The sequence below is a fragment of the Taeniopygia guttata genome, chromosome 26, assembly GCF_048771995.1.
Source record: "Taeniopygia guttata chromosome 26, bTaeGut7.mat, whole genome shotgun sequence".
NCBI lineage: Eukaryota > Metazoa > Chordata > Aves > Passeriformes > Estrildidae > Taeniopygia > Taeniopygia guttata.
Genome location: NC_133051.1, coordinates 4,105,665 through 4,122,303, shown reverse-complemented (window position 1 = coordinate 4,122,303; position 16,639 = coordinate 4,105,665). Strand labels below are relative to the sequence as shown.

The following is a 16,639-nucleotide window of genomic DNA, read 5'->3' as shown; positions in this document are numbered from 1 at the left end:
TTTAGTGCTGAATTAGCTTTCAGCTGTAGCGACACACAGGATCTCTGCAAATATTTCAGGTACATTCTTGGCTTTAATAACCATTTTGGGTACAGAGAAGTAGCTGAACTTGTCAAAGTTAGTAAAGGCCAGCCCCTGAACACCCAGGCAGTGGCACTGGGATGGCACTGGAGCCAAAAGGTACCATTATTGCTGTTAGACTGAGGGTGAAGCGCGTGCAGCAGGGCAGTGGTTCCCATTAGTAAGGCAAGAGGAATGGCACACACACTGGGCATGGACAGGGCTGGGGAAAAGGCAGTTTTACCTGCTGCTTGCTCCACGCTGCCAAGCTGCACTTCTTTTACAATGCTTAGTGCAAGTGGTCCCTGCTTCCTTTCCTTGACCACTCCTGAAGGATCCTGCATGGATTCCTGCTTTTGTTAGCAGGCCAGCCTACAGCCTGGGCTCCCCTGCCCAAAGCAAATGCCAAAATATCCACCCCCCTTCCCATGAGGCCTGGGTGGATAAAGCCCTGCTGGCTGAGCATGCAGCACACACCTGCTCGCCGCCCCTACAGGAAACCGCACTGACCCCGGCCCACACCTCAGCCTTACTCAAAATAAAAATGCAGCCTGATTTCTGATCCAGCAGGAGCAATCTCGCCTCTTCCCAACATGGACAATCCCACAGCCAGCAGAATTCCTGCCCTCCCACGTCATCTGCACCAGCAGCCTTTGAAAAAAGGGACAACTTTATCTGAAAGTGATTAAGTGCAGAGGCAGAGGCAGTGGCAGGGAAATGCTGTCACAGCAGGTGTCGGATGATTTTTCAGCTCTTCACAGGACAGAGAAACCTCTTAACTTCTTGTTGTCCACTGTGTAGTGTGGACAGGAATCCTTCCCTTGCCTTGTAGTAGCTCCTTGCATGAGCATCCCACCGCTCTGCTTCCCCAGCGACCTTTCCCAGGAGATTAAGACCACTCAGCTTTACATCAGTCAATGATAAGGATTATAGAGTCAAATGCTATTACAAATATGGCAGCAGTGAGCTATTGCTCACAGCCCTTTCTGCCAGCTCCTCTCAAGCGACATTTAAATACTCCTTGAATGCAAATCTCATAGTTTAACTTTCACAGGAATCAGGGTCCTTTATTCAATTTGTCAGATCATAAGGGTTAAGGGACATATCAGGTGACACATCTGTGCTCTTCCTAGAGGAGATACACTCAGAATGTCCACAGGACAAGAACCATGATGTAAAAGGACTTGCCAAAAATTGTTCATCGAATAATACTGGTGAAGGAGGATTCATTTAATAATATATGAATAATATATGCTACTATAATTAGCAGCTGGAACCTTAGAATGAAAAATAAATTTCTCTTGGGAATGAAGCAGGAAACAGAAGTGTTTGTCAAACACAGTTACCTGGCATGTCAGTGAATTTCCTTCAGCTGAAAAATATTTCTAGGGGAGACTTTAGAGGGCAAGAAGGCATAGGTTGAGCAGAGCCACCAACTCCAAAGCAACCAGAAAACAAGTCCACCTCACTCCTACTCTGGATTTGTCATGGAATCATGGAATGGTTTAGTTTGGAAGGGACCTTAAAGCTTATCTAGTTCCACTCCCTGCTATGGGCAGGGGCACCTTCCACTAGACAAGGCTGTTCCAAGCCCTGTCCAGCCTGGCCTTGGACACCTCCAGGGACTGAGCAGTTATGTGACAAACTGGTCAAAATAAATTAAAAAGTAAGGAGAGAGATGAGTTTCTTATCTCTGAGAGCATGTATGATGGCAAGTGCTAGAACCATCCTGCTGTAACCTTCCTGAGGAACAGAAAGAACACACACAATGGCAGAATTCAGTTATATAAATACAGTGGTGGGGGGGGGTAAAAAAAAAATCCCAATTCTTGGCAAACCAGGAGAGATTTCAAATTCAAGAGTCCTTTTAAACTGGCCACATAACTGAGAGCACAGACTTGCCTTTCAGAAGTTCTCAGGCAAAGCATGTCTTGCCCCACGTGCCAGCTGTGAGCTGCACGGTCACATTTCCAGCTGTTCTGGGAAGTAAAACTTCTATAAGAAGAGTATGAAAAGCTTCAGCCAGATCTCCCAGACTTCTTTCCAGTACAGATATCTCATGGATCAAATGACATTCTAGCATGGCAGAATCTCCTGCAGCCCCTTACTTAGCCCAGGGGACAGAGCTCTGAGCAGCCGAGCCCTGTGACACCAGGAATACTCTGGTGGGGGCTGCAGTGCAGGAGTGCTGGGAGGAGCCGTGACCAGAGCCCTGCACTGAGCCTGCACAGACAAGGATGCAGATAACTTGGGTAAGAAGCTTTTGGTGGCACTAGAGGCCGCTGTCACCCTGGATGAAGGTGAATGATCCGCCACTGGGCTCCAACCAACAGGAACCCCCATTCCCCACCATCTATGGGCACCCAGCAGAAATGAGGAAGCTGTTAGTTCTGCCCTAGAAGAACAGGGTCTGTGTCAGGTACTGTATGCACAACATCCACACAGCTGAAATCTACCCTCAGCAGAGCAAGGGCTGTTTGAGTTCAGTGGACAAACACACTGACAACGGGAGACAATTTGCTTTTGGCAGGAGATCATCCAAATGGCCAGACCGCACTGTTCATCAGCAACTCCAAAATTTCCAGAAAAAACCCAAAAGAAACTGCCTGGCACAAGCACAGGCTGTGGGAGATGGCACATTTCCAGCTCACAGCATTAGCACACCGCAGTGCTGCAGAGGAGCATTGGGAGGCTGGCATGTGCAGCAGGACACACGGGAGCCTGGCATGTGCAGCAGGACACACAGGAGGCTGGCATGTGCAGCAGGACACACAGGAGGCTGGCATGTGCAGCAGGACACACGGGAGCCTGGCATGTGCAGCAGGACACACAGAACACACGTGGCAGCAGCCGGGCCCCAGCCCTGACCGGCACCACATAGCACCACAGGCCCCAAACAGATCTCTGCTCCACTGCCCCTCTGCTGTTTGTTCTTTCCTTCCCCTGTAATTTACACTATTTCCCAGCATTTACTGGAGCCTGACCAATTCAGCTGGAAAACAAGGAGCAGGTGAACCACTATGGGTCAAACTGTGGTGGGGCAGGGTAAGGCTTATTGGCCACCACAGGATGCAAACCAGAACTCCAGCGCACTGTGCCAGTTAATAATTTCCAGCCCTAAGCAGCCTCTTCTGCTTTAACCTTTTGGCTTCACACAGATAATTTTAAGGCCACAAGTTCGGAGATATCCTTGTGATCTAAAATTAGATGATCAGCCTGTTTATGTTTTTGTTGCTAAGAGCAAGCTGGTGCTTTGGAAACACCAAAGCAGCCCAAGCACTCCTGCAACAGCTGCCACTGGGAACTGAAATCCATACAGCACTGCTCTGACAACTGTTTGCCATTTGCCTTTTTATTTTACTGGAATTGGTCTCCTTCCCTAATAAGCTTTTACTGCTTAGGTGACTTCTCCTATCTTCCTGGGTCGATGTGAGACCCTAGTTCCAATGTGCAGGTAGCTCCCAGCCACTTTATCCCACTGTGAGGATGTACGTTCATCAGTAAGGTTTCCTCCCCCATGAGCACGATGCATCATTTCTGGGCTTTTTTTCCTTTCAGTAGTTTCAAAGCATCAGTTAAAGGTGGGAGGAATTTTCTGGTGTTTTCTCTTTACATTACCATAAATCACAGGAGAGGATTCTTGAATAAAAATGCAGGAGACAAAGATCTTCTGTATTATTTATAGAAACAGATTTGGCAGTAAATGCCAATGCAGTAATATCAACGGATGCTTTTTTGGACATCTACAAGTAACTATCCCAGTCCAGTTCTTTATCTGCAGACAGTGCCAGAAGTCTGGGAGGACTCTGAGCAGGGAAAAACCTGCTTCTGCAACTCGATTCTGGGCTTGCTAAAATGGAGAGCCCATTGTGAAGTCTTTAGTGAAAACTGAGAGCACAATACTCATTCTGTTCTCTTGCACAACCTCACTGGGCACTGGCAGTTATCTTTTGGCAACTCATCCCGATCCAATTGCAAATGACCCCAAGCCAAGTGACCTCCAATTATGCAACAGAGTACACACAGGCACTTCCAGGGCTAACCCAAGTGTTTTCACACCAAAGACACCCTGCAGTGGCTAGTGCAAATTGTGCCTGCACACAGAGCTGATGAACGTGGCTCCTCCTGAATGTCTTAATACCTTCCAAGTACTCCCTGTGCAAGCTCTGGGAAAAAAAAGTCCCAAGCAGCGTTACAAGTTTGAGTATTTTCCAACAGCACAGCCCACCTTGCTTGGATGTGCTGCAGGTGAAGCTGAGCATGAGCTCTGCCCCACCACCTTTAGCCCTGTAGGCTGATAATTCCCATTATTGCTTTTGCCATCCTTCAGCCTCAGGCCATTTAAGATGTGTCAGAGCACTATCTGCACTCAGGAAGGGTTGTATTTCAATAAATCACTATGACAGTTTGGAAGAATCCAAGCACCACATACTCTGCATGAACTCACTGCTGGTTAGAAACACCCAGTTCATCACTGTATTTTATTTATTACTATTTACTTTCACTGATGGCATTAGAAGAGACAGGTTTTGGAAAAGTTGATCTGTTTGCAGGAAGAATATATGGATCATTTAATATTCTGTAATTAATGCAGAGGGTAGAGCTCCTTTGAAAAGAGCTCTGCCTGTTTGTATTTCCCCAGTCTTAAAATAACACCATGTGATAAGGAAGAGATACCACCAGCTGGAGTCAGAGTCATTCCAACTGCTGCTACTGCCTGAACGGCCTCTGGAACGGCCTCAGCTGCACATGGCACTCTCCTGCCTCTGGCCTTTCCAGTCAATCAAAGCTGTACCTGCTGCTGGAGTCCATCTCCTACTGTGTCACACCCCTACACACCTCAGGAATGTTTGTTTTCTCCCACTAACTGCAAAGAGAATCTGGGAGATCTGCGCAGCACAAACTTCTCCATCAGGGCATAAGTAAACACAGCGGAGCTAAATCAGAGGGACAGATTTTATTTGAATGTATCTCAGTGCAATGGTCTTTTTAGGATGGGATTAATTTTACAGAACCCACTGTGAGTGGCTGCTCTGCTGTGCATCCCTGCAAACACACAGGGATGGGCTGAGATTAGGAGCTGAGATCAGTACTGAAGAAAAAGCCTGAGATGCTGAAGAGACAAGTAGAAAATTATGAAACTGAATTTAACCTACAAGCCAGTGATGATTCAGTTCAAAACCTTCAGACAGAGTAGGGACAGCAGCCTGGGAACTTCATGGAACACCTAAAAACCAGTTCTTACACCCCCACCATCACCACCATGTGAGAGCTGCCCATGGAGAGGGCCACAGAGCCCACTCCTCACTGACCTTCTGCGCTCCCTGGCCTCCTCAGCCGAGAGGTCCTTCCCCGGGGCGGAGGCAGCCCCGGCATTCCCGGTGCCGTTGGCAGCGCCGAGCACAGCATGGTTTGTGATTACACCTAGAGGAGTGCTGGCACAGCTGCCCTCTGTGTTTTTCTCTACAGCAGAATCAGTTTGTTGCCTGAAAGGGGCTCTGAAATAGAGAAGACATATGGAAAGCAAAGCAAATGAACTCCAGTGCTGACCAAGTCCAGCCTCTTCGACGGAGCATGGACAGTTCATCCTCCTCGCTTTACACTTGTGTTTGTAGAGAATAGCCACAGTAAAATGAATTTTACAAAACTTGGAGGAGAAGAATGAGCAAGAGGAATTAATAGCCTTCACATCCCTGTTAGTAGCAAAAATTATCAGAAAAATGTACCTGGTGAAAAAGCAGAAGGAAGGAACTCCAAGAGCTTGTACACTGAGCACCTGAGGGCAGCTTGAGCATGTGCTGTGTCACAGGGAGAGAGGGCACAAGGGACACACTGCGGGCTGTCACCTGCCTGCCAGTCACACCCACCACTGGGACTGTCCAACACCACCATCCTGGGATTGCTTATCATTCTGGAATTGCTTATCAGCATGTCCCATGTGGAAGCACACCTCCAATCCCTAATCCACTCCAGAACTTCCAACCCAAACGCTGACTTTTGGAGCGCTGTCTCCGCTAGGAGCCATTACCTGGTGTTGTGGCGGGCTGGAGCAGGAGTGGTCACACCGAGAGATGTGGGACAGCAAGAGACAGGTTGCCACGGGGTGCCCGGGGAGGTAGATGAGCCAATGGCAGTGGGTGAGGTAGCTAGAGATGGACTGCGACTGGCTGAAATGTAGGGACTGCTCAGGTCACTACTTCTACCAAATGAAGCACTGTAAAACATCACAAAATCACGTCCTTCAGAGCACAGTAAATACTCAATAGTACATCCCACAGCCGGGCTGGCAGCTGGGACAGGAGCAGGTACCACATGGCAGCAAAACGTGTGCAAGGAGATCAGAGAGCAGCAGAGCTGTCACCAGTTACCCACACAGGCCAGTGCCAGCAGAGCCTTGCTTAGCTAAGCCCAGCTCAGTTCCAGCAAGAGAATAATGGCATGGGGAGCTGGGGAGGATCAGGGAAGGGAAAAACCCTGCTGCAGTGAAAGCAGGGCACATGGAGCACCCTGTGCCCTGGGGAAAGGCAGGTGCGAGGATGAGGATGCTTAAAGCAGAAAAGGAGAGTGACAAAAGCTGGTCTGGCTGTATCACTCCTGAGGATGTCCAGAACTTCCAGTTTTAAGAACTTATTCCCAGTGGCTTAAAGTTTTGGCAAAGATGATCAGTTCAGGCTTTAATTCTCTCTAAGACATGTTTGGCACAAATTGTATTTCTGGAAAATAGTTAGCACAGCTGTCCAAAAATATTCAAGAATGAGCAAGGGAAATAATATTTTGCCAGTTTAAAGCAAGCCCTGAAAACCAATCTTACTGAAAAGCTGTGTTTGTGTTCATATTTTGGAGAAGACAGAGGAGGAAAGAAGAAGGGCTCTTATACAAGAATGGACCCTTTCACTTTTCCAAAGAAAATCCAGCCGAAGGGGAAAGAAAATCTGCCCTAATGGGACAGAAAATCCATTCTAGTGGGAAAAGCTGCATATCTCTGAAAACAGAGTTGATGAAATCTGGCAGAACCTCCTTCTTGCACATGTCCAAGCCCTGCACACAAGCTGCTCACTGCCTGCACAGAGCAATCCAGTGGCTCCTAGGGCCCTGCCACACCTTTCCCAGCATCTGGCATGCCTGCTCGCTACTGCTCAGACTGGACTGTCTGAAGGATCAAAGGCTGGCTCTCACCTTCTGCATCCTAATGGTTCCCATGGCAGGGCACACGGACCCAAGCGGTTGCACAGGAATAAAAGCTGACCTAGAGGAAAGAAGCAGGCCAGGACAGAGGTGCAGGTTTTAGGGAAAGCCAGGGACAACAGAATGAAACTGGAAATCAACTCTAGAGTAAAAATCCAGAGAGCAGCCTGAGGCTGAAATAGCACTGGGAAGGGGCAGGACCACATCCAAGGACAGGATCTAGTCCTGTTCATCCACGCATCCAATTTACAAGCCATTTTTACATGCCAAGGCCCCCAGCAAGCCCAGCATGAGCAGCTGGTCCCTGGGGAGCCAAAGGGGACAACAGAGCATCCTGGAAGGCCTCCACAGGGAGGAACCTCCCATTTGGGCTCCTCAGTTGATGGCTGCTGGCCATATCCAGGTCACACAGGAACAAGCAAGTCATTGTCACCAGGTAGCAACCTCTGCCAGACCCTAAACAGAGATTTCTCTGGAATGCTAGCTCTGCCTGGAGCATGCAGGAGCAGGAAGCCCTGTGGGAAGCAAGCCCCTCCCTTCTTGGCTCTCTGCTCCAGCCAAGCCCTGGTGATGGGCTGGGAGGAGGGTGGGAGTGGGAAGAGGAGCCTGGCTGGGGTGGGCAGGTGGAGCAAGCGGCCATGGAGTTGCATAAATGAGTGTTGTAAGGAGAGGAGGGCAGGAGAGCCTGTGTCTGGGGAAGGAAGGAGAGGATCAGCAGGGGAAAAGGTGATGGCAGCCCTGGGGGACACAGAGCTGATGTGGCACCATCCTAGGCCAGCCAAAGGCAGAGAGGTTGGGGCACAAGGGTGGCTGCAAGAGAGAGAAGGAACTTGGTCAGGAGAGGAGGATGCAGGAGGGTTATCAGAAAGCCCTGACAAGGATCGTTTTTCAGAAGGGAAAGGCAATGGGTAAGGATGGAAGCAGCACCAGGTGCCTGGGACAGCAGTGACATGGGGGATAAGAGGAAAGGAGGAGGAGGAGTGGAAGAAGAGGCCACGGGCATTGTGCCAGCTCCAACACACATGGGCAGAGAAATGTGATGCTGGGCACCAGGAACACACTCCTGCTCCAAAGGGAGCCGAGGCACTGCCACCTCTGCGGGAATCCACCACCCAGCCTGTACCTCTGCTTGGGTGGCACTGCACAGTGTGAGGAGCACTCCAAGGCATTTACTCCATTGTTCACATTTGATCTGAACTGGACCAGAAAATTGCAATATAAAGGTTAGTCAGGGAATCCTGTTAATTAACAGCTGTGTCCATAGGAGTCTGTGCAAGGGAGGAGTATGAAATTATGCTGAATAATTCAACATCAGAAATAAAAAAAGGCACTGACACACTGCTCTTCATTCTCTAACATTATCACCACAACAGAACCATGAGGGGATGAGCAATGAAATGTAAAGCAACATTTTCAAAGCAATAAAAAACCAAACTTCTGACTAAGAAATATTTTAAAAGCATTCAAAACTTATACTTAAGAACCTTCACACTCCTAAAAAGCTTCTAGATGTGGTAATAAAAAAGGTTTGCACAAAGCACACAACTATTTTTCTGAACACACTGCCATGGGGTATTGCAGAGATCAAACTAGGATGTGGGTATGGAAGTTGGCTGCAGTGGTGGCTATTAAAAACAATGGTTAAATATAACCCCTGGCTCCTAAATTCCTGATTGCTGGGAGGTAGCAAACTGCTCTGAAGTTATCCTGGCTTTTGCAACTTCTCCTTCCAAAGCAGCTGCTGTCAGAAACAGAGTCTGGGCTGCAGGGACTGTTGTCCTGGCTCACTGCAATAGCTTTTATGCGACCAGAACCAGCAAGGAGTATTCACTTAAACGTGAAATGATGGAGAAGCTGTGTGGCTGAAGGATTTCATTCCAGTGTGAGCCCTTCCTGGGGAGGCAGCACTTCTGGCTGATGTTTAAGGCAGGATGCTGAACTAATCCAACTTGCTATTCCAGTTTTCCTCCACATCCTTTCATTTACAGTCAAAGTGACCTGGATTTTTGAAGGCCAGTACGCACTAAAATGGACACCAGGATATTAGAACAAGGTTCTGTAGATTTCTGGGCCAGTGGCACACACAGAGAAAGTACAACAACTGCCAGTACCACGAGAGAGAGAGCATCAATATATGCTTCAATGAAAGATGTAGAACATTTGTAACATTGTTGCAAGTTATTTTGTTCCCTTTTATTGAAAAAGAAAAAGAAAAAGAAAAAGAAAAAGAAAAAGAAAAAGAAAAAGAAAAAGAAAAAGAAAAAGAAAAAGAAAAAGAAAAAGAAAAAGAAAAAGAAAGAAAAAGAAAAAGAAAAAGAAAAAGAAAAAGAAAAAGAAAAAGAAAAAGAAAAAGAAAAAGAAAAAGAAAAAGAAAAAGAAAAAGAAAAAGAAAAAGAAAAAGAAAAAGAAAAAGAAAAAGAAAAAGAAAAAGAAAAAGAAAAAGAACCCCAGCTTTTCCCCCATCTTAAGATGGTCTGCTGCTGTTGTTCATCCTATGTTTGGGGCGTCATATAAAGCACTTAAAGAACATAACTAGGGGTTAGAAGGGATATTGGGAAAGAATTGTTCCCTGTGAGGGTGGGGAGGCCCTGGCACGGGGTGCCCAGAGAAGCTGTGGCTGCCCCATCCCTGGAAGTGGCCAAGGCCAGGTTTGTGGAAGGTGTCCCTGCCCATAGCAGGGGTTGGAAGGAGATGGGATTTAAGGTCCCTTCCAAACCCAAACCAGACTGTGATTTTTATGGAGATTAGTCAAATGCTGAGGCAAAGGGGAGCTGCAGATATATACAGTCATCCCCTCAGTGACATCCAAGCACGTCATATTCCCTTGAATTCTTCCTCTCTAAGAAGAAGCTTTGACCTTTTGGAGTTGGGTTTGGAGTTTTGCTAATACTTGGAAATAACAAAATGCTTATGTCTAACCAGGTTCCTTTCTCATCTTAGGAGTGGATGCACAAGGCTGGAGAAATCAATAGTTCAATATAATTGTATTCAATTTCTCTGTGCTCTCCTACAGAAAACTATATGGGACAAAGGTCTAATTGATCATGGTTTTACTGTTTGTATATGAAATGCAAACCCATTGATCTCTCCTTTAAAAGCACATTTATTCCTTACTGACAAAGGTATTCTCTGTACCTTCCAGTGAATCAGTCACTCTCCTATGAAAGGGCAGAATTCAGCCTTTGTGACAAGAACTCAGTATTAGTGACATCCCAGTACAGCCTAAACCTTCCCCACTCTCTGTACGGTTTAACCAAGGAAATACAGTACAACTGTGTGAGTGCAACACTAAATGTGGTGCAGGATTAGCTGGGATAAACTAGCAATGTTTGTAAGATTGCCTGGGGGTGACTGGGCTGTCCCTCAGCTCAGGGAGCAGCACAGGTGTGCCAGCTGCAAGAGGCAAAAGTTTTCCAATGTAATCAGCTGCAGCTTGTCAGACCAGCTTCAGAGAGAGACAAGCCACGGAGGCTGGGCTGTCATCACGTCCCAGGATAGCTGTGAGGCCACCGGAATGGAGCAGCAGAGCAGAAGCTTCTGCTTGAAGGGGCTGCTTCACCTTTTGTGGCAATGGATCTGTACACGCTCAGCAACTGGCCACACACATCCTTGTGCACCACTTACCTCTACATAAACAGAGCATAAACACTGGAACAAATTGCCTCTTCCCAAGCATCTCAAGCAATTGTTCCATCTTCAGGACAGTTATTTAGTTCAGGGTCTAGAATCTTGTGAAACTCAATCTAAAACTTCAAGCTATTGCTGCTATTTTCCTTAAGCAGAAACACAATGGCTTTGCAGTGACATCTTTATTACAGGCTGTTTTGATGGTCTATAGTATCAGCTGAAATAAAGGTGAGGGGCTGGCACTGCTGATCCTCCTGCTCACATGAAAACCCAGCAATGTACTATTTGCCTCACCAGAGTAGGGCATTGCTTCAGCTCAGAGAGAGCTGTTAGGTGGCACCTCAAGGACACCGAGGCTCAGCCTCCCAAGGGGTCTGGGACACTGCAGTTACAGGAGTTCTGCCTGGAATTGCCTTCCTGCTTCTTCCTGGCTCCTTCACCAATAATCAGCCTCTACAACTTCACACACACTGTGAAGAAACTGCTTCCTTACTGCCTTACAAAACAACAGTGGAAGCATTAGTTTTACTACTTAGGAAGTGCTGTATATCATGCACAAGATCACTGCCACTTTCTGGTAATACTATAAACATGGACTAATATAAACCAAAATTAGAGATAAACTATAACTTACCAAGAGTTATCGGAATAATTATTTTGGACTCTTATTACATTAATCTGTTTTTATGATCAATTTCGGTTTTATTCTCTAATCGTAACACTAGCATTAAGCAGAGAAAACTTTGCTATTGAATTATGGGAAGAAGAGTATTTAAATTCAGTCCAGCAATTTGCAAATTAATAAAAATTATAGCCTATAAACTATTTAGCATGACAAATATCAAAAATCTATTTCTTGCTCTCAGCAGAAGAGGGTCCCAAGGCCAGTTACAAGATGCAGGAGGCAACAAGCAGGAGGTTGAGCTCTGGGAGACATGCTAAGAGTGGTTCTGCCTGCCTGAGAACACACAGAAGACAGGCCTGAACATACCTTTTCAAGTAGGTGGATACATAGGTAGTGGGTGCACCAGAGTGGGGAGCTTCGTTTCCCTTTGGCTCGTCCCTCCAGGGCTGCCGGGTGTAGGAGCCGCTCCGCACCAGGTTCACAGCAGATTCCCTACAGCAAGACAGAGCACAGGCTTTGCTTAGAGAAACCTCTGCAGTCTGCCTTTGGTTCCTTCACAGTTTCACAACACAGATCCTTCCCTTACACCTACATGCTTCATTGTTCAGGTGACACAGCTCAGAGAAACACCTGCTCTGGTCTTAACATCAGCTCCTGCTCTTGCCAGCTCACTTAAGAACCACAGATGATGTAATATTTTGCATAAAGAGGAACAAAATCCTTTTTAGTCAGAAAACTTGCAAATGAAACTCAGATTGTCCATAAAAGTAATTTAACATATTAAATAGTGTAATTTAATATTCTCACTGCTGTCTGTATCAAAAAAAAAGGTATAAATAAATGGGCAGATATTGGAACTCCAGGCAAGCTTTTATTCTTCAAGATATATAGGCAAAGACAAAAGCAATTCAGCACAGCAAAGCCCTTCACAAAATCATTAGGCTTGGAAAAGACCTCTAAGATCAGTAACAACAATTAACCCAGCACCACCAGGTCAAAATCATGAAGCAGAAAACAACAAACAAAATATTTACAGTATCTAAAGCTACTTGACAAGTTATCAAGAAATTCCTAGTAGTCCTGTTTACCCTGGTTATCTGAAAACAGGGCTCTTTCCCCAATGCTAATGCACACTTTGACAGTGTATCCTGCTCTCTACTGGTGCTGGACAGGACCTGGAGCTTGCAATGCAGCACTAATTCCATTCCCCTATCAGCATGCAATTATTTCTCATTTCCAGTTGTCATGCCTAGACCGATGCTCTCTCAAGACACCTGTGGGTTCCAGAAAGAAAGACCTAAATGTTTTGAAAAGAAAGAATATTGGGGAAAAAACTGTACTACACAGCATGCCTGGGCACATCTGTTCTTGAAGGCCAGTACTCCTCAGCCAGTCCCAACTCCACCCAGAAAAGGACAATTATCAGCTCCTACAGCAGGATGTGCCACTTGAAAGCAACCTCTGCCAAACCTTCTTGAGCTGATCAACAGACACAAATTGTCTGCAAAACTCCGGGTCTCAGAGACTGCCTGCGTGTGAACAAGAACACAGCGGGAGGTTCCAGCAAAAGATCAGCAAAGATTCTCAAGCTGTGCTGAAATTCTCTCAGGGTGTCATCTGCCACAACTCCTGCCCAGCAATTACAGTTCTGCAAGTGCCTTTCCTCCTTTCTTGGGGAAGTAGCTGGAATTGAGGCCAAGGTCAAATTTTACTCCTTCTAGTACAAACTGAATCATAGAATGGCCAGGGTTGGAAGGGACCTTAAAGCTCATCCTGTCCTACTACCTGCCCAGGCAGGGACACCTTCCACTTGCCCAGGTTGTCCAACCTGGTCTTGGACACTTACAGGCTTCGGGCAGCCACAGCTGCTCTGGTCACCTCCCCACCCTCACAGTCAAGAATTCCTTCCCATTACCCCATCTAACCCTGCCCTCTGGCAGTGGGAAGCCATTCCCCTGTGTTCTGTTACTCCAGGACCTTGTCCAAAGTTCCTCTCCAGCTCTCTGGGAGCTGCTTTAGGCACTGGAAGGCCCTGAAGAAACTGCTAGTAGAGACCAGCTCCTCAAATACATCTCGAATTCCTGGACATACACACACCATTTACACCATGGTTAGGACCAGGGGCATTTACACACACTGACTGTAAAAACAGCCATGCAATAAAACTGCTCCTACATGGGAGAGTTCACAAGCTCAAGTGAATCTCAAGTGAGAGGTGTGAACAAAGGGATTGAAGGTGACTGCTGAGCAAGTGACAACTACAAGTGCAGGTGGCAGCTACAAAATGAGGCACTTGCATATTAAAAGGAAAAGGATCCACATATCTGGTTGTCTGGATGGAGCCTGTGCCTGTATGAATACAGAGGTGGAGGAACCAGTCTGCTGATTCCTGCTCACCTAAATGAAAACCAACGTACCAGAACTTTTATAGACAGAGCTGGCTCTTGATGTTGTGAATTCCTGTGTACTTGAGACTGCTGAGAAAATATACAGAGCATGACTACAGAAAAATTGTATTCCAGAAGTACTATTGGCAGGATGGAAGCTGAGCATTAACTTCAGCCAGTCTCACCTGTTTTCTTTTTCTTCTGTATCACTCGTACTGCTTAGTCTTCTGGGCACTATGGTGGCAAGATAACTCTTGTTGTCTCTATCCTGGTGAAGCAAAAGAGGAACTTCAGCTACACATCTCTCACCCTTCCAGCACATTCAGTGGCAAATAAATTCATGTTCAAATTTCTTCAACTAAGAAAGAACTCTCCTATCAGCTGGTTTAAAGCAACTTCTTGCTTCTCTCATGTTGCTTAAAGCAACATACCACAGCATAGAAGTATCAGTTCTGAAAGGGATTTCCTAATGACCATGGTAGTGAATAAAAGCATCTTCTAACTTAGAGAATAACTTGTCAATCACAGAATCAGAGAATTGGTTTGGGTTGGAAGGGATCTTTAGTCCACTAGACCAGAGCTCCATCCAAGGTGACCTTGAACACCTCCAGGGATGAGGCATCTACCCATGGGCAGAAAAGTTACAGGTACTCAATGCATGGGATGGAATTTACAAATGCAGCTGGTAGATAGAGGAGGAATCCATATAAATGATGGAGAAGGAGAATCTCCACTGCAGGTAGATGTTGTTATCTTGATTGGACATTTTCTGGTAAAGAACAGGCTGTGACAGACTGTCAGTCCCTGTTCAGTGGCAGCCCGGTCCAAACTGAGTAGGAATTAGGCCAAAGGGGCACCAAACTCCAGCTCTGGAGAAACAACTGACAGGAGGAAAGTATTTTTCAAAAGAAAAAGAAGGCAAGAATGAAAGAGACCCTCATTTGTTATGGATACAAACCCCAGCAATAACTCAAAGGGAAAGGGGTTTACACCTGTGGGGTAAAATGGATACACTGAAACATTCTTGCTGAAAGACAAACCTTTTCCTTGTTGTCCAACAGTGCAGATATCCGAGGGCTGGATGAGGAGCGATAGATAGAAGAAGTTTTATCCCTCTGTCCCTCACGAGTGGCAGCAACTTCACTCAACATGTTGTGGCTGCCAGTCTTCCTCAGGCCCAGCCGCCACGACGAAGGCGACTCATCCTTCTGCTCGTCGGACTTGCTGAGCCAGCTGAACTGTGGAGAAGAAAACGAACATTTGGGAAAAGGAAGAGTACTGCAAGGCACACTCTCAGTTCAGAAAGTGCTTTAAAAAGCCCCAGTTTTTGCTGGGCTAGACTTGTAAGATAGAATGACTTATTTCCTGCTTCACTTTAATTACAAGACAGAGCTCAAGGTGAACTCACAGGGATGCAAACTGCTGTAGTGCCTCATCCCCAAGGATAGAGGATGAAAGGAATCTTCTGTCACTGTGCAGGTCTTTGCCTACACAATGCCCTCCTCCAGCTTTGAGGAAAGAACATAAGGAACAATGAAGCTTTTATTATCACCCATTTAGGAAGGGGAAATATTCAGTGAACGCAGAATACCAAAAACAAATACCCAGGTCTTACGGAACTAGCTGCAAATAAACCCCTCACACCAGTGGAGTCCAGAAGAAGCCATTGAGATCACCAGGGAGTTGTAGCCAACAACACTGTAAAGGAAGAAACTGAGGAAACCTGGACTGTTCAGCATGGAAAAGAGAAGGTGAAAACAGGATTTAGTTGTTCTGCTACTTGGGGGTGGGTTCACAGAGGACATGGAACCAGACTTCTCTACAGTCTACAGTGAAAGGAGGAGAAAAGACAAGTTTCTACTTGGGAAATCCCAGCTGACATGGAGACGTAACTCCTGGCAGGATCAAAGCTGCACTGGGACAGAGAGTAAGGGAGTAGAGCATCTCCATCCTCAGAGACCTTTTAATACTCAGCTGAGCTCAGGTAGCACAAAGCAACATGACATGAGCTTAATCCTGCTTTGAGCAGGACGTTGGACTTCAGCCTCGCAAAGGCCCCTTCCATGGGCAGGTAGCTGTGCACACCACAGAATGGGCCTTTGTGCTTTTTGTTACACGAGGCACTTCTGACCTGCATATGTTAGTCCTTAAATACACAACTGCTTAAATTTATGACTTTAGCTACAGTTATTAAGTCTTTCAAAAGGCTGCACACTGCCATTCAAGAATGGAGCCTGAGCATCACAAGAGATACTTGTACAGGGCTAAGCACCAAGTTATACAGGAAATAAAGCAAACAAATTATTAGGAATTATTGGAAAAGTACAGAATACAAAACACACAACCACTGTGGCTCTGTGTTACTGCACACAGCTCAGGTCCAGGGTTCAGCAGCAGTTGACAAGAAGGGAAGAGCTCAGGGAAAAGCAGAAAGAATAAGTAGAGCAAGAGAGGTTTTGCATGAGGAGATATTCAGTATATTAGTAGTCTCCAGGCTGAGATATGACCAAGGTATACAAAACCCTCAGTGGCACACAGAAGTGTGAGTAAGGAATTATTCCTTAATCTTTCCCATAAAGGAATGAGGGACAGCAAATAAACCCAGCATGTGGTTGGTTAATGGGACAGGGAGCTTTGTAGAGTTTTTAAATAAGCTGAAGGACCACTGGACATTAGAGGATCCCAGCCAAAAAGAGACTGCATAAAGGAAAAGTCCAACAGGGGCTACTGAAGACAAAAAAACCCACCATGTTCA

The 16,639-nt window shown here is 46.3% G+C and overlaps 1 protein-coding gene across 9 annotated transcripts in view; it reads right to left on the bottom strand.

Moving 5' to 3' along the window:
• Positions 1 to 16,639, bottom strand: part of PPP1R12B (protein phosphatase 1 regulatory subunit 12B) — a 133,579-nt gene that overhangs the window by 60,894 nt on the left and 56,046 nt on the right. For 6 of the 9 annotated variants that reach the window (XM_030255741.4, XM_072918925.1, XM_072918926.1 and 3 more), the window contains exons 10-14: positions 14,925 to 15,122; positions 14,070 to 14,152; positions 11,864 to 11,989; positions 6,089 to 6,274; positions 5,373 to 5,558 (exon numbers count right to left, since the gene is read on the bottom strand). In XM_030255741.4, coding sequence (XP_030111601.4) covers positions 5,373 to 5,558; positions 6,089 to 6,274; positions 11,864 to 11,989; positions 14,070 to 14,152; positions 14,925 to 15,122 — 779 coding nt within the window. The remainder of the gene's footprint in view (positions 1 to 5,372; positions 5,559 to 6,088; positions 6,275 to 11,863; positions 11,990 to 14,069; positions 14,153 to 14,924; positions 15,123 to 16,639) is intronic. The other 3 variants (XM_072918928.1, XM_030255745.4, XM_030255746.4) reach the window with 3 other exon arrangements.